A 25578-nucleotide genomic window follows, 5' to 3' on the forward strand; every position below is an offset into this window, starting at 1 on the left:
CTTTTATCGACTTCAAGAAAGCATACGACTGATTGACAGGAATATTCCCTGGGAGAAGTTGCAAGAAACAGGCATCGGAGGAAGAATGTTGACAGCAATTAAATCCCTGTATCAGAACGCCAGATGCTGTGTACTTGTCCACAGGTTACTCACACCGTTGTTCTCCGTCAATCGTGGTCTCAAACAGGGTTGCCTACTATCACCGCTACTTTTTAATATGTATATGAACGATCTGATTTCTACCTTAAATGCGCTTAGAAGAGGAGTGAGAGTCGGAGAAGACGTCGTAGCAGTACTAGCTTACGCTGACGATATTGTGTTACTCGCAGAGACAGAGGAAGATCTACAATGTTTACTAGGCGCAGTGTATCAGTGGTGTGTGACTAACAAGATGACTATCAACCCTGACAAATCTAAAGTAATGCATCTTATGAACCCATCTATTAGTAGAACTACTACAACTTTCAAGTGCGGAGAAGCTATTTTAACAGTTGAGGACAAATACCACTATCTCGGTGTACTACTAAGCGAGCACCTAGACTACAACATCATGGCCAAATCTGCAGCAAAATCAGCTAACAGAGCTCTTGGACTTCTAATATCTAAATTCAAAAGTCTTGGCGGTATGCCCTACAATGTTTTTACCAAACTTTACGACACCATAGTTTATTCGGTTTTAAGTTACGGCGCAGCAATATGGGGAACAACTGACTATTCTTGTATTAACGCAGTTCAACACCGAGCACTACGTTTCTTCCTCGGTCTTGGGAAATACGCTCCGAACACGGCAGTCAACGGCGAGATGGGATGGATACCTCCAAAAGTGCGAAACTGGATATGCGTTTTTAGACACTGGACAAGAAATGTGAACACACCGAGTAGGAGAATAAACAAGAGGATATTAATATGGGCTAATAAATGTAAGAGAAAAACTGGAAATTTAAAGTCAGGAACCATATGGACAATTTGGGATTCGGACACCTAAAAGAAGCAGAAAGTTAAGAGAAGAAGCCATTCCTCGCCGCGTTACAAGACGTACTGCAAAACAACCATCAGCTGTCCTAGAAAGAAAGGTTAGCTCAGGTTGAAGGAAGACAGGGGAAGAATAAACTACGGATTTACAGACCTTTTAAGAACAATTATGAAATATATTCAATATCCACTTCCCCGAAATCACAGGAGTGCTTTGGCGAAATTCAGATATGGAGCGGCACCTATAAGAGTGGAGACGGGAAGATACGAAAGCCTACCATATTATGAGAGATTTTGTTTTACCTGTCCCAAACAAGTGGAAGATGAAATACATGTCCTGTTTAACTGCCCCGTCTACACTACCATCAGAGAAAATCTTTTAAACTCGTGTTTAGATAAATTACCGCATTTTAATACGCTGTCTTATGAAGAAATGTTTTATCACATTTTCAATTCCCATGACTTAATTTATATCGCATCCAAAACCTGCCATGATATTTTAAACAAACGTCGTGATATTTTATACGGTTAAGGTGATTTTATGTTCTATATGTGTTTTTGCAGTTTTGATATGTACATATATTCTACCACGTATGTTGTATTTTATAATAATTATGATATTGTCTCCCATAAGTCGCTGAGCGACTGGTCGTAGTACATTTACTTTATATGTTTATGTAACTACGAGTGAGACATAAATAAAACTATATTTTTCTTCTTCTTCTTCGTGTACTGGCGCACATTCCTACAATAATTAAATTCACACCGGGTTCTATACTCACATAGGTTTACTCAATCCCTCTCTTCATTACAAGGTGACTCGGACTGGACAACAGGGGAAGCTCTTAACAAAACGTGGAACTGCAACGATCGCGATGCGAACGTTCTGCTGACTTTGAAACCCGTTCCACTTTGCTGGTGCTGTCTTTTAAAGGTGTTCGAGTCTGCCCCGCCCTTGCCACATGTCCCGATACAATAGTTCTGATTCGTTTAAAGTTACATGGTCTCCTGTCGTACCTCGTGATCGGTGAAGTACTATAAATTATTCATCGGTGAGTCACCGTTAATTAATACTTGGGAGGCTTTTGGATTATGTTACTCCCAGTTATTTTGTTCTATATCCCTTGATTAATGACCAAGCAGTGATATCGTCATTTCCATCACGAAATAACTGCGATTCTCAATAATGTATTTGCTATACATTTCTTGTTTAAAATATGCATTTTAACCTTATAACAGAGGTAATATTCAATATGAACTTCTTTCTTTAACGTCAGGAGCATTCTGAAATAACGACTGGTTACAGGCCGGGACATCCATATTTCCGAAACAGATAGCCAAAACTGATGTGGCTCTCCCGGCAATAGTTATGGTCGCGTGAACATTGAATGTGGCTCTCCCGGCCATGCTGTCAAAACATGCTTAGTAATTCAAACAGGCTACCGTATTTAACAAAACAAGACATGTTTCCTCATAATTTTATTCAGATCACAACCGTGATACGGTGGCATCCGAGGGCGTTGGCAACAGCGTTGTATGTTGACCCCCATCTGCAACATCCCAATTGCTCTTTGCTTCTCTTCAGCTGTTAATCGTGGCATATCTCTCGGACTTGTATATCATATCATGCATTCTAGGCTTTCTTTATACCATATAGAATCAGTCTATACGTGAAATTGATGCAAACACTGCTTGAATATTGCTACGTTTTGACGATTGATATTGTTGTGTGTAAACAGAAAATGGGAAAATGTCATTTTAGATGTTCCCAAACCTTTTTCACAATATCAAAGACATGTTGTACTTGTTTTCACTAATGCAAATCAGCAGAAAATGTTTAAAAAGACTGAAATCATAAGAATGATTCTTTTACAATTTTACACACTTCACAACAGTTGTTTCTTGTTGTAATAATTTAAAAAATGATAACTTTAAATGATTTATGTCTGTCTCAAAGCAGAATCTTATTTCAACCTTTCTTTTGGACATCTAAATCACTGTTATTAGTTAATTTCGGCATGGTCGAAAATAGGACAATTTAACTCTTCTGAAAAAGAAGCATATCACCAAAATATGTATGCGTTTGAGAATATGGTTCGTGATTTGCATAAAGCTGTGTTATTCAGCTTTCTTGAAACTAATACCTTCTAACTTATCTTCGATAGATTTTAAGTAATTCATAAAGGTAGGAGGGTAACGTTTCTTTTGGCGTTTAGTGTAGGAACAGTCTTTTACCGGTATGGCTAAACACCACGCTTGTGAGTAGGAAAGATTTTTCGTTTCTTGTGAAAACAAGATTATAAAGGGGACACTCTTTTACCGGTAATCCATTAATTAATTAATCTATTGGAAATGTGGCTTTACCGGCTACAGCCATGTAATTGAAATGTGGCCTTCCCGGCCTGATACCTAACGACTTGTACAATTATAGGTTACACAATGGGATGAGTTGACCACCGATTCCTTGTACAATTATAGGTTACACAATGGGGTGAGTTGACCACCGATTCCTTGTACAATTATAGGTTACACCATGGGATGAGTTGACCACCGATTCCTTGTACAATTATAGGTTACACAATGGGATGAGTTGACCACCGATTCCTTGTACAACTATAGGTTACACCATGGGATGAGTTGACCACCGATTCCTTGTACAATTATAGGTTACACAATGGGATGAGTTGACCACCGATTCCTTGTACAATTATAGGTTACACCATGGGATGAGTTGACCACCGATTCCTAGTACAATTATAGGTTACACCATGGGATGAGTTGACCACCGATTCCTTGTACAATTATAGGTTACACAATGGGATGAGTTGACCACCGATTCCTTGTACAATTATAGGTTACACCATGGGATGAGTTGACCACCGATTCCTTGTACAATTATAGGTTACACCATGGGATGAGTTGACCACCGATTCCTTGTACAATTATAGGTTACACCATGGGATGAGTTGACCACCGATTCCTTGTACAATTATAGGTTACACCATGGGGTGAGTTGACCACCGATTCCTTGTACAATTATAGGTTACACAATGGGATGAGTTGACCACCGATTCCTTGTACAATTATAGGTTACACAATGGGATGAATTGACCACCGATTCCTTGTACAATTATAGGTTACACCATGGGATGAGTTGACCACCGATTCCTTGTACAATTATAGGTTACACCATGGGGTGAGTTGACCACCGATTCCTTGTACAATTATAGGTTACACAATGGGATGAGTTGACCACCGATTCCTTGTACAATTATAGGTTACACAATGGGATGAATTGACCACCGATTCCTTGTACAATTATAGGTTACAATGGGGATGGTTGACCACCGAATGGGATGAGTTGACCAACCGATTCCACCGTACAATTATAGGTTACACAATGGGATGAGTTGACCACCGATTCCTTGTACAATTATAGGTTACACAATGGGATGAGTTGACCACCGATTCCTTGTACAATTATAGGTTACACAATGGGATGAGTTGACCACCGATTCCTTGTACAATTATAGGTTACACCATGGGATGAGTTGACCACCGATTCCTTGTACAATTATAGGTTACACCATGGGGTGAGTTGACCACCGATTCCTTGTACAATTATAGGTTACACCATGGGATGAGTTGACCACCGATTCCTTGTACAATTATAGGTTACACAATGGGATGAGTTGACCACCGATTCCTTGTTCAATTATAGGTTACACAATGGGATGAGTTGACCACCGATTCCTTGTACAATTATAGGTTACACAATGGGATGAGTTGACCACCGATTCCTTGTACAATTATAGGTTACACAATGGGATGAGTTGACCACCGATTCCTTGTACAATTATAGGTTACACAATGGGATGAGTTGACCACCGATTCCTTGTACAATTATAGGTTACACAATGGGATGAGTTGACCACCGATTCCTTGTACAATTATAGGTTACGCAATGGGATGAGTTGACCACCGATTCCTTGTACAATTATAGGTTACACAATGGGGTGAGTTGACCACCGATTCCTTGTCAAGCATTGGTTCACGAAGAGTTGACCACCGATTCCTTGTCAAGCATTGGTTCACGAAGACCGATTCTAGCTCAGGTCGTCAAGGATAACTGTTTGTTAAGGAGAATATTTTTGTGTATTTTACTGAAACGTGATAAACGTGAAGATCCGGGTTAGAAGTGTTTTTCTGCAACTCTTGTCGTAAGAGGCGACTTATGACTTGGTTGACACATGTCATCGTATCCCAATTGCATAGATCTATACTCATACAGTTGATCACTGAATTGTCTGGTCCTGACTGGATTCAATATTATTAACAGACCGACGTCATATAGCTGGAATATTGCTGAGTGCGGCGTTGAACACCAAACAAATTCACAAAAATTACTACTGTGTGGTGCTGTAGACAGGGCAGTGCTCTGTCTTGGACATCGACCACAGAATACATTGACTGTTCTACCTGCCAGATTGCCGACTGGACTATAACGGGATCTGTGTCCGCTTCACTGAGACCTGCCCCAGGGGATATACGTACTCCTACAGCCATCGGTGTGGTTACATGACATACTGCTGCTACCCACTCCACCATCAAGCACCTGCCACACCCTCCCCCAGCACCCAGCGGCCGCCTGTTGCCTCGGTAACCAAACCCCATCACACAGGTAAATGTCTTATTACACATTAGCCAAGCAGGGTTTTATTTACCTGTACCCCTATTTGTCTTCTCATTATGAGGCAGGTGGTTACGTGTAGTGGTGAGCGTTTAAATGCCAAGTTTGCGGTGGCACATCATCGTGGCTACATCGGACAGGTCACACAGTTTTGCAATCCTTGTGGCGGAGAGGAGTTGGATGGGTGAACGCTACATGTAGGGGTGAGGATTTAAAAGACAAGTATGTTGTAGCAAGAACAGGTCACCTGAAACAAACGCTGTTGTTTGTTCTTGTCATGCATGGCACTTCTGCTAATGAGTGAAATGTAAAGCGTTAAATTCAACTTTACAACCTGTTCGTCCTCTTTACCCTCCTAACCCTTCCCGTCTCTCTGTATCATGTGTCGTGTATCATGCCCATTTACAGCATGTTACGTAACATATAGCTGTTACGTCTTTTGCTGAAGTATTGAAGAATGGTGAATACTTAAGGGATGGAGGTTAGATGGTAGGTCATGAGATGTATTTTCATCATGATGATACCCTAAAACATAACATAGTAAAGTTCTCAATATGTCCAGTTGAGTGTACTTTGTGAAAACGTATGGAATTCGTCTAATGTGACATCAAAACTCAAATTAACAGGCATGTTGGTGTGATGGTCCGGACACACCTATAACATTCGCACAATTTCTTCTGCTCTTTCGAAGTTCCCTGTTTTGGCCCTGAAAAAAACCCAATTTACATCAGATCCTATTCTTAACAGACGTTCAGACTTTCGGGTCAGTCAATATAAAACTAATAGAATTATACATATGTGTATTTTAGACAAAAATATATAAAGAAGACTGTTGGCTCCCCTATTTGTCGGAACATATTCCACTGGGTGTAAAGTATAGACTGGGGGTGAAAATTATCTGAGTCTACCACTGAACACCGGGTGTTCAGAGTGCTTGTTGACTAACGGGATTGGACTGTCATCTCTTGCAGATTGTGAAAACATTTACAAGGGCTATTGTGTTAACTACACTGAGTCGTGTCGGAGTGGTGACCACCTTTCATTCAGTCATTGTGGCTTTCTCAAACTCTGCTGCTATCCTGAGTCCTATCATCCGGGCACTGGAGCTCTTGGAGGATCTCTTCTCGGATCCGGATCAGGGAGCCATATTACCGGACCAAACCATCAAACCAACAACAACCAACCGTCACTACCGACACATCCATCCAACACGTCCGGGTCCATTGTAGAATCACGTAAGCATGATGTTGGTTTGGGATTTTCAACGAGAGTGAAACCAGTTATTCTTTAATTCGTTGTGTCTTCAGTCGTCTCGAGCTTTATATAGTTTATTTACATCCTGCAGCTAAATGTGAGTTTATCACTTTGGAACGTTTCGTCGTAAGTCTGTGTTAATGTATGTGGGTTAAGGTCAACACAGCGCAAAGGTAGTCATGAGGTAGACTTAGCGGAGGACCCAGTGTATACAAGAGCATTTCTCTTCACACAACACCATATATTAACGCCATGCCCTGTACCAAAGCTCTGCCTATATTCACACTATGAGTTATGTTCACACCATGCCGTATATCAACGCTCTGCCTATATTCACATTATGACCTATATTCCATAATGCCCTATATTCACACTATGAGTTATGTTCACACCATGCCGTATATCAACGCTCTGTCTATATTCACATTATGACCTATATTCCATAATGCCCTATATTCACACTATGAGTTATGTTCACACCATGCCGTATATCAACGCTCTGCCTATATTCACATTATGACCCATATTCCATAATGCCCTATATTCACTATGAATGTTCACACCATGCCGTATATCAACGCTCTGTCTATATTCACATTATGACCTATAATCCATAAAGCCCTATATTCACACTATGAGTTATGTTCACACCATGCCGTATATCAACGCTCTGTCTATATTCACATTATGACCTATATTCCATAATGCCCTATATTCACACTATGAGTTATGTTCACACCATGCCGTATATCAACGCTCTGCCTATATTCACATTATGACCTATATTCCATAATGCCCTATATTCACACTATGAGTTATGTTCACACCATGCCGTATATCAACGCTCTGTCTATATTCACATTATGACCTATAATCCATAATGCCCTATATTCACAGCATAGACTATGTTCACACCATGATCTATATTAACTCCATGCCCTATATTCACATCATGACCTAACTCCCTGTATGTCCACAGGCACCTGTGGCATCACGTTGGTGAGTCACAATCACAGGATAGTGGGAGGGGGTCAAGCCGAACCACACGAATACCCATGGCAGGTAGGTACATTGTGTACCTGTACACACGTGCATTTGGGCAAACAGGTCCATTGTGTAACAGCACACACGTGCATCTGGGTAAACAGGTACAATGATTAACTGCACACACGTGCATATGGGCCAGACAAACAGGTTGTGAACAACTTTGGGTTAATAGCCGCCGTGGCAATCAGGACCTGAGTGGGTGAGTTTAATTTGCGCCGCAATCAGCAATATTCCAGCTTTATGGCGGCGGTCTGTAGATAATCGAGTCTGGACCAGTCAATCTAGTGACCAGCAGCACGAGCATCGATCTACACAATGGGGATACGATGACGCTCCGTCAGCTAAGTCAGCGAGCCTGACCACCTAATCCCGTTAGTGGCCTCTTGAAACAAGCATGGGTTACTGAAGATCAATTCTATCCCGGATCTTCACGGGTAGCAATGAGCGCTGATCACGATGGCCTAATATTTGTTATAAACTGTAGCTGACGCAGGGTTCCTGTAAAGTCTCGTCGTAAGTCTGTGTTAAAGTATGTGAGTTAAGGTCATCATAGCGCAAAGGTAGTCATGAGGTAGAATTAGCAGAACCGTCATCAGCAGCTGCTCTGGATTCATTCTAGTGTTTGTGCTGGACGAGTTTTCAGACTGAAGGTTCCAGGTGAAGTGAGTGCATGGTGGTGAAACCAGCAGCCCGTAGTATTAGATCGCTATTTCGGCGTCCTGTAAATAATAACATTTTGATTATACAAACCATTAACTGGTTATAGCAGTAAGTCCAACGCAACAGTGTTAGTCCAAATATAACATATGTTACATTTGACCACTTTCTAAATGGCATTGTGTATTCGTATTCAGGGATACAATGATCAATAAACGCGACAAGTCAACAAGACTGGCCAGCAGATGCCAATGTCATCTCTTATGACAAGTGGTCACTGGTGACCTGGTCTAACTGGTGACCTGTTCTAACTGGTGACCTGTTCTAACTGGTGGCTTGTTCTAACTGGTGACCTGTTCTAACTGGTGACTTGTTTTAACTGGTGACCTGTTCTAACTGGTGACTTGTTCTAACTGGTGACCTGTTCTAACTGGTGACTTGTACTAACTGGTGACCTGGTCTAACTGGTGACTTGTACTAACTGGTGACCTGGTCTAACTGGTGACCTGTACTAACTGGTGACCTGTTCTAACTGGTGACCTGGTCTAACTGGTGACCTGGTCTAACTGGTGACCTGTACTTGAAAAGAAGTGTCTGTTCGTTATTCCAAGTGTTTTATTTCAGAGCACATGGCAGCAGTTGGTTACATGGAGGCTGCCATCTTGTAAAACAAATCTACTAAAACTGGAACCTTTAATTGAAAAGTGGGAATGGTCAGCGGAATAAAATAACTAAAGCGAAACAAATCAAATCCTTTCTAACACAGCTGCCCCCAAATTTTGGGACAAAATTTGCTTTGATATAAACTGAAAATGTCATCACTGTCACTTAAAGATTCACTTTACATCACTGTCACTTAAAGATTCACTTTACATCACTGTCAGCACACTCCGGTAAGCGTACGAGTCTGGTCACCGGTCTGGTAACTTCCTGGTCTCCGACAAGGACTGTTGCAGATCGAACCCTCCCATCATCACCTGGGTAAGCCCTGCTTACTCTTCCTACCCGCCATAAGGAACGAACGGTCTGAGGGTCTGCAATCATGACAACATCATTGCACATCAAGTTGTTGTGGTCAGGTTTATCTCCTTGCCACTTCTGTCGAACCTGTAGGGTTGGTAGGTAATATTTCACGAAGTGTTTCCAGAATTGATCAGCTAACACTTGGCTGTGGCGCCACCCTTTCCGACCAAGAAGCTCATCAGCAGGGTACACTACCTGTGGAAGGGATGCATCTCTACGTCCCATCAATAGAATGTTAGGAGTTATGGGGTCAACATCCTTGGCATCAGTAGACACATAGCCTAGTGGCTTTGAATTAAGTATTCCTTCAACCTCAATTAACACCGTCTGGAGCACAGATTCTGATACCGTCTGATCACCCAATGCAACCTTCAGTCCATTTTTGACAGACCTGATTTCCCTCTCCCATACTCCACCGAAGTGAGGAGCATAGGGGGGATTAAACTTGAATTTCACGTTGCATCCAGCTAGTTGGTTGGTTAAACTTTGTTCCATGGTCATCCAAGTTTCTCTCAGTTCTCTTTCTGCACCCTTGAAATTGCTACCGCAATCTGAGAGGAGTTCATGGGGCTTGCCACGACGAGCCACAAAGCGCCGGAACGCCATCAGGAAGGCATCTGTACTCATACTGTCTAGTAAATCAAGATGTACTGCACGTGTTGTCATGCACTTGAAGATTACTCCCCACCTCTTCTCTGTGCGCCGTCCTATCTTGACTGCCATCGGCCCGAAACAATCCACTCCTGTGGAGTAAAAGGCAGGTTTGTACAAACGTAATCGTGAAGAAGGCAAGTCACTCATTTTGGGAAGTTGAGGTTGAGCTCGCCCCTTTCTGCATTTGACACATTTACGCTGATGTTGACGTATGGCTTCTCTGCCACGCAGAATCCAGAACTTTCGCCGGATTTCGGCCAAAATTCGCTCAGCACCATAGTGCAACAGTCTTTCATCAAAGTCTCTGATTATAAGTTGAGTGATCTCATGATGAGGATCCAACACCACTGGATGTTTGGCATCGCAACTCAGAGATTCTGCCTTCCGCAGTCTCCCTCCAACACGGATAACATTGCTGTCAGTATCATAGATAGGATCCAACTGAGCAAGTCGACTGTCGGTTGGTAACTTCTTATGAGACTGAAGGGCACTGAGTTCCTCAGTGAAGGAGTCACACTGGACTTTACGGAATAAGAACATCTCTGTTTTGATCCAATCAAAAGGTAATTGTGGGTCCTTGGCCGCCCGTTAAGGATCTGCATGGTATCCCTAACAAACTGACTCCAGGTACTGTACTTGCTCACATCTGGAATCGTTGGGTTTTCAGTCATGGACATTGCGCAAAAGGTAGTCTTGACTTCACCACTCGTGTCCTTGATGGAGGTACTCATCACTATGTCAGGCGGCCACTCTTCTTGTGATCGTAGAAGGAAGGATGGACCATTCTTCCAAGCGGAAGAATTTGTAAGCTCCTCCAGGGTCTTGCCTCTAGTAAGATCATCAGCGGGGTTGTCTTTTGTGTTCACGTATCGCCAGTCCGCAACATTGGTTAGAGTTTGAATCTCTGCAACCCTGGTTCCAACAAATACTTTATATCTGCATGAATCAGATTTCAGCCAAGACAGCACTGTTGTTGAATCACTCCACAAGGTGACTCTTTCAATTGGTAAGGTAAGTTCTCTGATCAGCATGTCTGCAAGTTGTGCTCCTACTAGAGCTGCTGATAGTTCAAGTCGAGGTATGGAAAGTTGTCGTTTTGGAGCGACTCTGGATCTGGCTTGTACAAAGCTGACATAAACCGTTCCCTGATACACTGTCTGAAGGAAGGCAACTGTACCATACACACGTTCTGAGGCATCCGAGAAGATATGCAGCTGTTGAACTGAATTCGTAGTATCGACATGATGAGGTGTGTAACAACGTGGTAGATTAACCTTCTCCATGTCTGGTAGCTCATTTTCCCATGAACACCACTTCTCATATTCACTTCCCTCCACAATAGGTGCATCCCAATCTCTCTTCAATTTCCACAGATCTTGGACGATGACTTTCGCTCTTGCGGTGAAAGGAGTTAAATATCCTAAGGGGTCATACTGGCTGGCCAAGATTCGATATATGACTTTCATGGTGAGACAATCATGGCTAATCTCTTTGATCCTATATCCAAGCACATCACTGTCACATCGCCATTGGAGTCCCAAGGTTCCCTCCGTAAGTCCTGTCTCGCCAAGACTGAGCCAACGTTCACAATTGGCTGCCTTGTCCTCTGTAGGTAGATCAGCCACGACTGAGGGAATGTTGCTGATCCACTGTCTGAGGTGGAAGCCACCTTTATCCAGCAAAGCACTCATGTCATGTACTAAATCTTTGGCTTCTGCTGCAGTTGGAACGCTGTCTAAGCAGTTGTCCACATAGAAAGCTGTGGTGACTGATCTGTACACATCAGGGTTTTCCTCCTTGTGACCATGTACATGTGTCTGCAGCGCATATATTGCACAGCAAGGGCTACAAGTAGTGCCGAATGGAAGCACTTGCCATTCATAAATGTTTGGTGGAACCGTCTGGTCCATGTTGCGCCAGATGAATCGTAGTAAGGGTCGGTCCTTTGGCAGTAATCTCACTTGGTGGAACATGGCCTTTATGTCACCGGAGATAGCTATGCTGTGCTGTCTGAAACGCAGTAAGACTCCAATCAAGGATGATCCAAGTTGAGGCCCAGGAAGTAAGTTCTCATTTAGGGTTCTGCCTTCATAGTTGTACGAGCAATTAAACACCAAACGATTCTTTCCATTGTGCTGTACAATGTGATGTGGAATGTACCAAGATTCATCACTTTTCTCAGCCTCTTCAGGGCTGATCATCTTCACATAACCAGCATCTACCAATTTCTGGATCTCGTCCTTGTGTACGTAAGCTAGTTCAGGGTTTGACTGAAGTCGCCTTTCTGTGCGGATGAGGTTCTGTGTCACAGATTCTACTGTGGCATTAAGTGAAACTCCATTTCTAATCCTCAACAGGGGTGTTACATAGCGTACTACTTCATACATCTCCACTCTTTCTGTGAACGTCTCTAAAGTTTCTAAAGCTTGCTTGTCCTGCTTTGACCTGGTCACATCCTTTGTTCCATTGGGAACAGCATCTATCTGCCACAGTTTCTCAACATTACTCCAAAGTTCTGGATCACGGTGAACACTGGAAGTGAGTAAACACTGCTCAGCTGTCTGTGACATCCGCGATAAGTGCATGTCTGCTTGGCCTTGTAAAGACCAGCCTAGTCGTGTATGTACAGCGACTGGTGCTCCCTTGGGCCCAAAGCGCACAGGTTCCTGCGGGAGAATCAGGTCTGCATAGTCCGAACCAATCAAAATCACAGGCTGTGCATTGCAGATTGAGGGTAGGGGATAATCTCTCAAATGTGGCCATCTAACCTGCAAATCATTCACTGGATAGGTGTATTCTGAGAGGCAGAGTGAAGGTGATGTGAAGGCATTTGATATAGGATACTGAATCTGTGGAGAGTCACCTGGTGATATGGAAAGGTTGACACTCTTCCCTGTACAATGGTAAGATTCATGCCTAATTGTGGACAGGAGGATTTCATCTGTTCTACCACAGAGTTTAAGCCTTTCCGCAGTTGCTGTCAAAATCATAGTTCGCTGTGACCCATCATCCAGGACAGCATATGTTTCCATCCTACCACCTGGACCATGGAGGACAACCTCCCACAACTTTCAACATAACAGAACATGGTTTGGAGGGTTGGTCAACATAAACCGCTGGTTTCTCTGCTATGACTGAATATACCTTGTTAGTTTGGGCTTTAACCATGTTAACTGCATCATGGAGGACAGTCAAATGCAGTTCTTGGCAGGTGTGGCACACTTTCCTGAGTGTACAGTCTACCGTTTTGTGAGTACGTGCACACTTCGAGCACCCATTCCCCTCTTTCATCCAACTGACAACTTGGTCCAATGAGAGTTTCTCAAACTCCTTGCAAGAGTTCAAATAGTGTTCTGAGGAAGAGCAGTAAGGGCAGTAGGCCCTGAACCTGGTCATCACCTTTGTTTCATCCCTACCCTTTGTACTGGGTGTAGGAGCATGGATACTTGGGTTTCGTGAGTCAGATCGCGTATGGAAACTGGTCATCATTGTTGGTTCACTTTTCCGTGGTTGTACACGTCTGAATCGACCAATGTTCAAGGCTTTGTTACCACTGTCTGGTCGGTTGCCATCGTTATGATATGATGAGCTGACTTGACCGGATAGACGTCTAGCTTGAGATTTAATCTGAAGCCAATGACTAAACTGAGAAAGTGTGTAGGTTTGACTTGAGTGCTCCCCTATCACACCCGTCTTGATACAATGTTCGATGAAACTGTCTTTTAAACTCATTGGTAGCTTACTTAACAGTCTGTCCACATGAGAACCACACTGTAACTCTGCACAACTGTCACCCTCGAGAGACTTCAACATCCCAACCAGGGAATGTACAGCGAGGGCAAAGTTCTCAAATGCCTCATTATCTCCAAACTTTACGAAAGGCATACTCAAAATTGCTCCAAGCTCTCCTTGAACTAACTGGCGAGGCTGACCATACTTGTTCTTGAGGGCTTCAAAGGCTTCAGAGTAAGGCTGTGGTGCATACATATATGCCTCTGCTAAATGTTTAGCTCTTCCACCCAGTCTATCAAGCAACAACTGATACTTATACTGTTCAGTTAAATGAGTATGGACATTGACCAGATTATCCAGGGCCATTTTGAGAATAGCAAAGTCTTTTTCCTTCTCACTATCGAATAAAGGCAGTGTAGGCCGTGGAATCCCATATGACGACGAAATCAAAAGTTCTGTCATGTTTGGCGTCATAGGTGGACCATATCCATGCGGGAAACTTGGTGTACCAGACGTTTCTGGTACAAAGGGTGCACCTCCAGAAGGTGGGTGAACTGGAGCACCTTGGAATGGCTCAGCAGCTATGTTCAGTGGCAAGGCTGGCTCATCATGTTTTACACAGGTTTTCTTCTCACATGGTACAGGCATGGTATTCTCAACAGAAAACAGAGTGGAAGGATTCACCTCTTGGTCAGACTTCTCTGTCTTGATAACAACTTTGTCTTGTTTGACCCGGTTTCCAACATTCGTCATTACAGTATGTTGACCTTGTGGTGATGAGGTAATAGTGGTGGAAGTGGTTACTGCAGTTGAAGGATTCAAACCCATTCCTATCATGGATGCCAAAAGATCTGCTTCCTTTAAGGAATTCTCTGCCTCACGGATCCTGCGTTGTCTACTCAGCTCCGTATTTCGTTTCTCACGCTGTCTTATCACCAAACGTTCAATCTCTTCTGCTCTCTTTCGAGCCTTCAGCATTTCCTCCTCTGCTTCCACACGAGCCAAATATGCTTTATCATTTAATAGCCTCATTTCTTCATCAACCTTGTCATCTTCCACAGCCTGTCTCTTTAGTTCAGCTGACTCTAGTTGTCTCCTCTGTCTGGTTAACTCTGCTGATTGAAGATCACTTAGTTTGGAGTTTAGTGACACATTTGACATATTTGAATGTCTGGACACATTTGAAGTTCTGGTTCTCACGGAGTGTTTAGTTTGGCAATCATCAGGCTTATCCACTGAGTGAACGGACGTTTCTATATTTCTGCCACCTGGGAGGTCTAACACATAATCTGTCAAATGGTTAGGTAAATGTCTCTCTCGTGAGGATTGACGTAAAGGCACAGTACTCTGAATGAAACCTTGGGCAATTGTAGTGGAGGTTGTCACCGTTGATGTCCAGATTGGGGTTGTCTTCGTGATGCTATTGGTAACTGCATGGGAGACTGGGTTGGTTAGTCTATCCATGTTGGAAAATAGTGATTCATCACTAAAGACACGGGACAGTGTTCTTCCATCCATCTGGCAACTTATCCGCCTCGCGGGACCATGAAAAGAAGTGTCTGTTCGTTATTCCAAGTGTTTTATTTCAGAGCACATGGCAGCAGTTGGTTACATGGAGGCTGCCATCTTGTAAAACAAATCTACTAAAACTGGAACCTTTAATTGAAAAGTGGGAATGGTCAGCGGAATAAAATAACTAAAGCGAAACAAATCAAATCCTTTCTAACAGTACTAACTGGTGACCTGGTCTAACTGGTGACTTGTACTAACTGGTGACCTGGTCTAACTGGTGACTTGTACTAACTGGTGACCTGGTCTAACTGGTGACCTGTACTAACTGGTGACCTGTACTAACTGGTGACCTGTACTAACTGGTGACCTGTTCTAACTGGTGACCTGTTCTAACTAGGACTTCCCACACGGGATACTGTAAAACTAAACAGTCCATGTGTACGTCATCCTTTGTCCGCCAGGTGTCGCTGCGGTACAATGGTCAGCACCTGTGTGGTGGAACCCTCATCGACGACCAGTGGGTCCTTACAGCGGCCCATTGCTTCCAACAGTAAGTGAAAGCATAGATTTGAAAAATGGATGCGACCAAAACATTGAAAACGTTTCTAAAGGTTATGTAGTCATCGTTTCTAAAAGATGCCATTGTGTAATCGTCGTTTCTAAAAGTTGTCATTGTGTATTCATCGCTTTTAAAAGTTGTCATTGTGTCTTCATCACTTCTAAAAGTTGACATTGTGTATTCATCGTTTCTAAAAGTTGCCATTGTGTATTCATCACTTCTAAAAGTTGCCATTGTGTATTCATCACTTCTAAAAGTTGTCATTGTGTATTCATCACTTCTAAAAGTTGCCATTGTGTATTCATCGTTTCTAAAAGTTGTCATTTTGTATGCATCACTTCTAAAAGTTGCCATTGTGTATTCATTACTTCTAAAAGTTGCCATTGTGTATTCGTCGTTTCTAAAAGTTATCATTGTGTATTTATCGCGTCTAAAAATTGTCATTGTGTAGTCGTCGTTTCTTAAAGTTGCAATTGTGTATTGATCGTTTCTAAAAGTTGTCATTGTCTTTTCATCACTTCTAAAAGTTGCCATTGTGTATTCATCACTTCTAAAAGTTGCCATTGTGTATTCATCGCGTCTTAAAATTGTCATTGTGTGTTCAACGATTCTAAAAGTTGCCATTGTGTACTCGTCGTTTCTTAAAGTTGCCATTGTGTATTGATCGTTTCTAAAAGTTGCCATTGTCTTTTCATCATTTCTAAAAGTTGCCATTGTCTTTTCATCATTTCTAAAAGTTGCCATTGTGTATGCATCGTTTCTAAAAGTTGCCATTGTGTATTCATCACTTCTAAAAGTTGCTATTGTGTATTCATCACTTCTAAAAGTTGCCATTGTGTATTCGTCGTTTCTAAAAGTTGCCATTGTGTATTGATCGTTTCTAAAAGTTGCCATTGTGTATTCGTCGTTTCTAAAAGTTGCCATTGTCTTTTCATCGCGTCTTAAAATTGTCATTGTGTGTTCTAAAAGTTGCCATTGTGTACTCGTCGTTTCTAAAAGTTGCCATTGTGTATTGATCGTTTCTAAAAGTTGCCATTGTCTTTTCATCATTTCTAAAAGTTGCCATTGTGTATTCATCGTTTCTAAAAATTGCCATTGTGTATGCATCGTTTCTAAAAGTTGCCATTGTGTATTCGTCGTTTCTAAAAGTTGCCATTGTGTACTCGTCGTTTCTTAAAGTTGCCATTGTGTATTGATCGTTTTTAAAAGTTGCCATTGTCTTTCGATCATTTCTAAAAGTTGCCATTGTGTATTCATCACTTCTAAAAATTGCCTTTGTGTATTCATCACTTCTAAAAGTTGCCATTGTGTATTCATCGTTTCTAAAAGTTGCCATTGTGTATTCAACGTTTCTAAAAGTTGCCATTGTGTATTCATCGTTTCTAAAAGTTGTCATTGTGTATTCATCGTTTCTAAAAGTTGTCATTGTGTATTCATCACTTCTAAAAGTTGCCATTGTGTATTGATCGTTTCTAAAAGTTGTCATTGTTATTCATCGTTTCTAAAAGTTGTCATTGTGTATTCATCGTTTCTAAAAGTTGTCATTGTGTATTCATCACTTCTAAAAGTTATCATCGTGTATTCATCACTTTTAAAAGTTGTCATTGTGTATTCATCATTTCTAAAAGTTGCCATTTGTATTCATCGTTTCTAAAAGTTGCCATTGTGTATTCGTCGTTTCTAAAAGTTGTCATTGTGTATTCATCGCTTCTAAAAGTTGTCATTGTGTATTCATCACTTCTAAAAGTTGTCATTGGGTATTCATCGTTTCTAAAAGTTGCCATTGTCTTTTCATCGTTTCTAAAAGTTCTCATTGTGTATTCATCGCTTCTAAATAAGAAAATATACGGCAGAAATCATCTGAGAGAGTGCATTTCAAGTTTAGTTTTCAAGAGAGCTTTATTATTTTCGCCCACTCTGATGTCCTATTTCCAGCCTCAATATGAGCGTTGGCACAACAGTGCAATGCAGAATTGCTCTGTGCTTCAACTTTCAATCCTGTTATATGCCGACAACACACACACGCTTAAAATGACAATGTCGAGGTTTAGAGGTGGTTACTATGTTTTGATACCTCTCATACTTACTGTGAACAGCAATCAGTTTCTTGTTAGATGTTTGCGGAAATAAGACAAGACACTGAACAGCATAACTTAAAGAGCATCATACTTTGTTCAACTGTATTATTAACAAAGCGGCATAAAACATTGCTCCCTAAAAACTGTTTACAGAACCTACGGCAACTACTGGACAGTCGCCATCGGCCTTCACGACATCTACAACGTCCAGTACAGCCAGGTGATCGATGCTGCCCGTGTGTTCACACACGCTGGGTACAGCTCCAGCACCAACTCCAACGACGTCGCCATCGTCAAGCTAGCCAAGAGGGTGGACACCCAACACAAGGACACAAGGACAGCCTGCTTACCGGACAGAGACGAGACGTTTGATGGGTTGGTTTGCACAGTCACAGGATGGGGCGCCGCGTACTCGGGTAAACACCGGGTGTCTACTGTATACTTGACAGGCACATACATTACTACACCCAGGTCCTTGGTCCCGCTTCACAAAGCGATAAGTCTGCGTTTGATAAGATCGCTTTGTAGAATACTCAACCGGGTTAAGAGACTGGGGAATTCCCTTATAACAATGTTTACATTTAGCTCTAAAGCTAACATTATTCCAGTAACTAGGTAATTCTAAGCTACAATAATTCCCAGTTTACAAGAAAAGCGTAAAGTCACGTGATATGTTAATGAGATTGTGTGAGTGGTGTAATTCTACGTCATCACTGCCTGGAATGTGGGCGTCTCTGCAGACACGTATGGCGTTTTATAATAGGGACTCTGTTGAACAGATAGCTGTATTCATTAACAAGTAATGATAAATATTTCATCTCATACGTCTTGCTTTGCTCCAGAGGGTCACATCCAGCGTTACCTGCAGGAAGTTGATGTCCCCATCATGAACAACAAGTTGTGCGCCTACTACATGGGCAGCCACATCCACGCCTCCAACATCTGCGCCGGATATTCGCAGGGCGGCAAGGACGCGTGTCAGGTGAGCCTTGGTTCAAGACCATATGCCAAGTGTCAAACAGTGACAAGTGTCAGACCAAGTGCCAGGTGTCAGGAACCCACTGATGACCTTCACGTGCCAGTAACAGTATATGCATCACAAAAGAGGCATGTCGTGTTCATGCGTCTCCAGACCCGTGAAGGTCCGGGTTAGAAGTGGTCTTCAGCAACCTATACTTGTCGTAAGAGGCGACTAACGGGATCGTGTAGTCAGGCTCGGTGACTCGGTTGGCAATCGTATCCCAATTGCATCGATCTATGCTCATGATGTTGATCACTGGATTGTCTGGTTCAGATTCAATTATATACCGAGGACCGTCATATAGCTGGAATATTTAGTATGGCGTTTAACAACACCTAAACAAACCGTGTGTCTCTGCATAACACTGATGGTGTTTCAGGGAGATTCCGGCGGCCCACTTGTGTGCAGGAAGGGTGGTGTCTGGAAGATAGTGGGTGTGGTGTCCTGGGGGATCGGGTGTGGGGAGAAGAACGCCCCCGGGGTGTACACCCGGGTTTCCTCCTTCATTGACTGGATAGATGACATCGTGACGAGGAATGGCTAGGTTATACTTGATGTGATAATGACTGATGTGGTGTTTGTATTAAAGGGAAATAACTCTCTTATGTTTGGTCGCCTTATTTGTTTTATCACCACAGTATGCGTCAAAGAGAAATACCCAGAAGACTTTACTCGCCGAATATAGGAAACAAACATTGAAAGAAACTATTAGCGTATTAAGTTGTATCGTTGACATTCCGGTGGCGAGGATTGTCTCACGATCAGATATGCTGTAATTCGCCGAGATGGTTTATTTGCTGTCAATGAAAGTAGGTTCGAAAAGTAAAAACATGTACGCATCATGTTGGAAAGCGCACGTACAATCTCCAAATCATCATCATTACAGACTTGCATCGGAGATCATTTTTGTCGATAATGCTTTAAATTTGGATAAGACATTCTCATATTTACCATACATTTAGAGTTCAGTTGCTTAGCAGTCTGAAAAATAAAGACTTGAAATACAAATTCGCTTAAAACTGACGAATACTGAAGACATGATGTTTCTCTGAGAGGTGAACAGTTGTTAGTTGTTTAATTGTACAGTTTGCTAACTCAAATCTAGGTAGATTGACCCAACATGTTTTTCACTATACTGTCGAGAGATATGGCTAAACTTATATCATACTTTGAAGTATTTGACAGTAATGTTTAATGTTAGATGTGGAAGAATTGAAAACAAGCGATGACAGAAAGACCATGGTCAGACAAGCTGCACGCTGAAACACGTGTTTCATTATATACCCATGTAAACTTACGATAGTGATACAGGGGTGCAATACGGATGACGTGGTGAAAATCCGTATTACACCCCAGATTCCGTATTGATCCGCCCACACGCAGACCTATACTAAATGTCATACTAACCTGAATGCGGAAGTATCGAGAGGCGTGAAAATATGTATCGTTACGCCATGTTTTGTTTTATTCAGTAATAGATTAATGCAAAATAAGAGGTTATATAATAAATATAGAACGTCATGTTAGTGCATTTGGATGTTTTGTATTGAACTCGAAGATGTCATAGGAGCAGAGAAAGAACTCGTCCTTCGAACTCGTTGTTTCTCTACTCCTATGACATCTTCAATATAAAACATTGTATGACGTTCTATATATTCACATAACACGCGTGTAAGCTCACGTACAATGCCAAGGCCGACCCTGAGGGCACTGACCAATCACTGATACAACCAGGATAGACCAATGAGGGGTGTGTCTTCAGACCAGATATTGGTCAAACCGTTTTTACTCCCAATTTTTTTGCAGTTCAGAGGTGGTCTAATGGATACAGTGTTGCCAATCGAGGTTGTCCAAGGTCGGTGTTTCAGCCCCACGTGCCTCATGCCAGAAGACGAGAAGAAGTCTCTTGATGTTATCCTGCATGGAAATGTCAGCTCGATGGCACTGTACTATGTCTGAGTGTGGCGTTATATATTGCATAGGTGAGGTGAGGTGAAATTGGGTTTAACGTCGTGCTTGAGAATATTTCGCTCATACGACGACGTGCATGGGTGTGTATGTGTATGTGCGGCTGCTTGTACTGGCCCAGACTGAGATACCATGCCGCAGTGAAGCATGAATACCCCACTCAGACACATTATACTGACTTCGAGCCGACCAGTCCTTGTTGTACCCATTAATGCCGAGCGCCAGACAGGGACCAACAAGTACCATATTTTAACGTCTTTTGGTATGATGCGGTCGGGGATCGACCCCGCGACCTTCCGCTCTCCGGGTGGACGCTCTAACCACTACACCACGGAGGCGGTCTATAGTGCATAGTGGTATATCAGTGGGTAGTACTGTAAGCAAGCAGAGATACACATACGCACGCACATACATAAATAGATTATCAGAGTAAAATGTTTCGAACTGAAAGGTGTTCACAGCAGGTTGAGAATATAGGTTATCTGATATATGTTACCGCTGACGGCGTTAACCTAGTGCCACATATTCTACACACATGTTACCAAGTGTTATCTGGTCAACAACCAGTCTGGGGTGTACTGGAGCCATACTTCCATTAACATGCTAGTATGTCACATTCCTTGCCGTGTTTCCTTCCCGTGTCCAACCATCCCATGACATACGGACTACACAATAGAATGCCACACACAAATTAAAATAACTGACGCTTTTATGCAACCTCAATCAAACTTGGCATGATGAGAATATTTAAAGAATCCCAGCTGAGGCGAATAATAAGTAAAAATGGTGAAATGAAATGCCATATAACTGACAATAGAATTTCATATTTTTTCAGTAATTCTGTGAGCGAGTGAATAATGTTGTAGGCCATAATGATAATCAACATAACCAGTAAATTATTTTAGTGTGTGACTTGACAAAGTTGATACTGTCTCGGACTGTCACAAGAGTGAATGACCTGTTCATGTCACGAGATAAGGCTTCTGTATCTACGGTACATCGTCACAGAAATTACTTAAAACCCGGGGGCTAATCTATTTTGTTGAATTTACCAGAGTTATTAAGTTCCCATTACTCTCTCCCTACCGTAAAACAGTTGGCCTTAGAATTGGTCTTCAGCAACCCATGTGTCGTACATCTTCACAAACAACATAGCAAGAACTTACTAACAACCCGGGGTTAATCTATTTTATTGGATTTTCCACAGTTATTCAGTCCCCATTTCTCTCTCCCGACCGGAAAACAATTGGCCTTAGAATTGGTCTTCAGTAACTCATGTTTGTCCCGTAAAACAATTGGCCTTAGAATTGGTCTTCAGCAACCCATGTGTCGTACATCTTCACAAACAACATAGCAAGAACTTACTAACAACCCGGGGGCTAATCTATTTTATTGGATTTTCCACAGTTATTAAGTCCCCATTTCTCTCTCCCGACCGGAAAACAAATTGGCCTTAGAATTGGTCTTCAGCAATTCATGTTTGTCCCGGAAAATAATTGGCCTTAGAATCTAGTCTTCAGCCATTCATGTTTGTCCCGGAAATAATTGGCCTTTGAATTGGTCTTCAGCATCCCATGCTTGTCCCGGAAAACAACTGGTCTTAGACTCTGTCTTCCGCAACCCATTATTGTCCTAAGAGGCGACTGACGGGAACAGGTGGTCAGGCTCGCTGACTTGGTTGACACACATCACCGTATCCCACTTGCGTAGATCGATGCTCATGCTGTTGATCACCCGAACTCTTCAAAGCAACTTCCTTTACAGCAAATATATTGTAAACGGAAGCGAGCAAACCTGTTTTCCGCATTCATAAGAAATCTCTGCTAAAAGAATGTTTTAGTTGGGATTACACTTTCTCAGTGAGGTACAGATTCTAGGACATTTGTAGGGTTGAGTACACAGAGGGGTATTGACAGCTGGATACGTGCCAATATACACTTATCAGAGGAGTGAACAAAGTCGGCTCATTCCCACTTACCCAACTTGCTGGGAGGATTAAAAGAGATTAACAGTTACGATTGTGCAGGGTGAATTTGTTACCCCTGCTATGGTTGTGACATAAGTTCACCCAGCACTCCAATCAGGGCCGATCAGAGCAACCCCATGACCACCGGTGAACATATTTTACAAGATAAACTATATGAACCATATTCATATCATTTGCTACAAATTGAATTTTAATTAAGTGAACTATGCCAAATACAAGTATTATATAGTATGGAGATTTCCTTGTTTCTCCATTGCACTATGGCAAACTTTCACGTAAACACTTCATTCCCAATGGTCACGGCGGTCAGTACTTGGTCTACAGGGGCTGTAAGTTCAGTATCAAGAGTGAGTGAGTGAGTTAATATTTAATGTCACATCGGCAATATTTCGGCCATATCGTGACGAGAACATGTTTGATGTTGAAATGGAATATGTGTATATTATATAACCCTGTCGTCAAAGGCCAGTAAAACAACTAGAATATCACAATTACAATTAAATCTAGTGTGGAAAGTTAAAACTAATAGCACTATTTGGACAATACAATATCAAAACAGGCTACATATTGTCAACAACTGAAGGTAGATCACTACACTAGGGACTCAGTATCAAGACCAGACGAAGGACTTTCTTCCACCCAGACATTAAGGCCATTGGCTTTTTAAAGAAGGAACAAGGCTGGGTGGAGGTATGTGTTCTTCAGCTAAGAAACGGTGCCAGACCTCCACCTAGGAAGAGAAGTTGCACTGAACCATGCCTTGGAAATGTACAAGAGACTCAGTATCACATTTAACTGGTAAGTGTGAAAGTTGTGTTGTGAAATATTGATGTATAATATGTGATATGATGTTGATGTTGTATTAAGTTGTATACATGGATAACTTGTATATGTAATTAATAAATACAGACAAACATTGAATCAAACGTAGTAGCATTTTATCCCATTTGGCCCCGGATACTATTTCACAGGGAACCAGATAAGGGATTAAAGGGGATTATCACACCCAAGTGATTTCTTCTACTGAAACAATAGGAGTTGGGTAAGTGGGAAGACCCCACAAAGTCCTAGGTTTCGACTACCAATTGTCTGACTTCCATTTTTGTGGAAGCTGCGGTGGCTAAATACGTTAGACGGGTGACTTTGAGCTGGCGATTAGGTGCCTGACTCTGAAAGTGTGGGTTCGAATGCCGGATGTAGTTGAACCCCAAAATAAGACCTTGTTACTTTTATTGTATAATACATAACAGGGTCCTTTATGTATTACTGTCAGGATATATGTCGTGCATTACATTACAGGGGGCGGTAGGGTAGCCTAATGGTTAAAGTTTCTACTCGTCATGCTGAAGACCCAGGTTCGAGTCCCTACATGAGTAAAATGTTTAAACCCATTCGTGATATTACTTGAATATTGCTAAAAGCAACGTATCTTTCGTGTATCTAAGGTTGGAGTACACATGTTTTGTATTAAATTACAGTGTACCTCTTGTCTATTATATCATAGAATATATGTATAGTGAATGCGATCATTGTTCAGGCATCAGGTGCTCTTCAACAGTAAAAGATGCTTAGCCAATGCCACGGCTTGCTTACAAACAACGCTCTAAGCACCATGGGTATGTTGCCTCCTGGAATGGTGAAGATGTTGTCCGACCTGGTTTGGTCATCAAAATACAGCATCATCTCTGGAGACGTTATCATGGAAGTACTTGCACCAGGGTGATTGTCGACGTCGGGAGAACTGTACACCAGCTGTTCGACCGATGTTGTATCCACGTTGGACAGGCAGGTCTAGCAGGGTGAAGACCGTATCTTAGGTTCAGAAGACGAGAATGGGCCGGTACACAATTCATAGCTGAGTCTAGATTCCATGTGAACAGGTCAGGTCGCCGTGCAATGATCTTCAAATACCAATAGTTTCTTGAGCCATTGATACTTTAGATTAATATTAATCTCCTCAGACATCAGATCTTGGACCATCTTTAGTTATTATTTATATGGGGCTTGTTTGATTGCAGATAAAACAGGCATTGACATAATTATCCTATCTGGATATTAATCATATTAACAGTTCCATAAACATTGATGTATGCAAAAAACACAACTGGGGACGCAAACATTGTTTGTATAATTCAGTTCCAGACCAGTAAGGGTCTTCAATAAAAGCAACAAAGGCCTTTCCTCAAAAGTCAAAAGAGGAGATTGCATCTTTACCGATACGTCAGATTTTACCATGTTTTCCACTGGTCTACAATAAATACAGCTTTCTTAATGTGTTACTGGGTGCTTTAATGTTCGAGCAGTGATAGAACAACTTCTGAGCAGCTCTGGTATGGCGCTCGTTGGAATCGTGGTGCAAAGAGCATATCAGATCGTACCTGAATAGCCGTAATATGTAAAAAGAAGGGCTGTAGCTTTTGGAGT

General features: G+C 42.0%; 1 protein-coding gene across 1 annotated transcript; it reads left to right on the forward strand.

The window, feature by feature from the left end:
* The first annotated feature begins 5550 nt into the window (after positions 1-5550).
* LOC124280187 (chymotrypsin A-like) lies at positions 5551-21158 on the forward strand. The gene is made up of 8 exons (XM_046716086.1): positions 5551-5653; positions 6634-6897; positions 7896-7978; positions 16003-16091; positions 18332-18594; positions 19021-19160; positions 19579-19725; positions 21006-21158. Exons 1-8 carry the CDS (start codon positions 5551-5553, stop codon positions 21156-21158), a joined length of 1242 nt encoding a protein of 413 aa, XP_046572042.1.
* Positions 21159-25578: the final 4420 nt, after the last annotated feature.

Source organism: Haliotis rubra, unplaced genomic scaffold, assembly GCF_003918875.1.
Source record: "Haliotis rubra isolate DU_JTF1 unplaced genomic scaffold, ASM391887v1 Scf1074, whole genome shotgun sequence".
NCBI classification, from domain to species: Eukaryota; Metazoa; Mollusca; class Gastropoda; order Lepetellida; family Haliotidae; genus Haliotis; species Haliotis rubra.

Bases quoted from the DNA above. Each gene is read 5' to 3' on its own strand.
- LOC124280187 (XM_046716086.1), top strand. From the start codon at position 5,551: ATGACATACTGCTGCTACCCACTCCACCATCAAGCACCTGCCACACCC. The intron at 7,979-16,002 runs GTAGGTACATTG...TTTGTCCGCCAG, and splicing joins CACACGAATACCCATGGCAG to GTGTCGCTGCGGTACAATGG. The intron at 19,161-19,578 runs GTGAGCCTTGGT...ATGGTGTTTCAG, and splicing joins GCGGCAAGGACGCGTGTCAG to GGAGATTCCGGCGGCCCACT.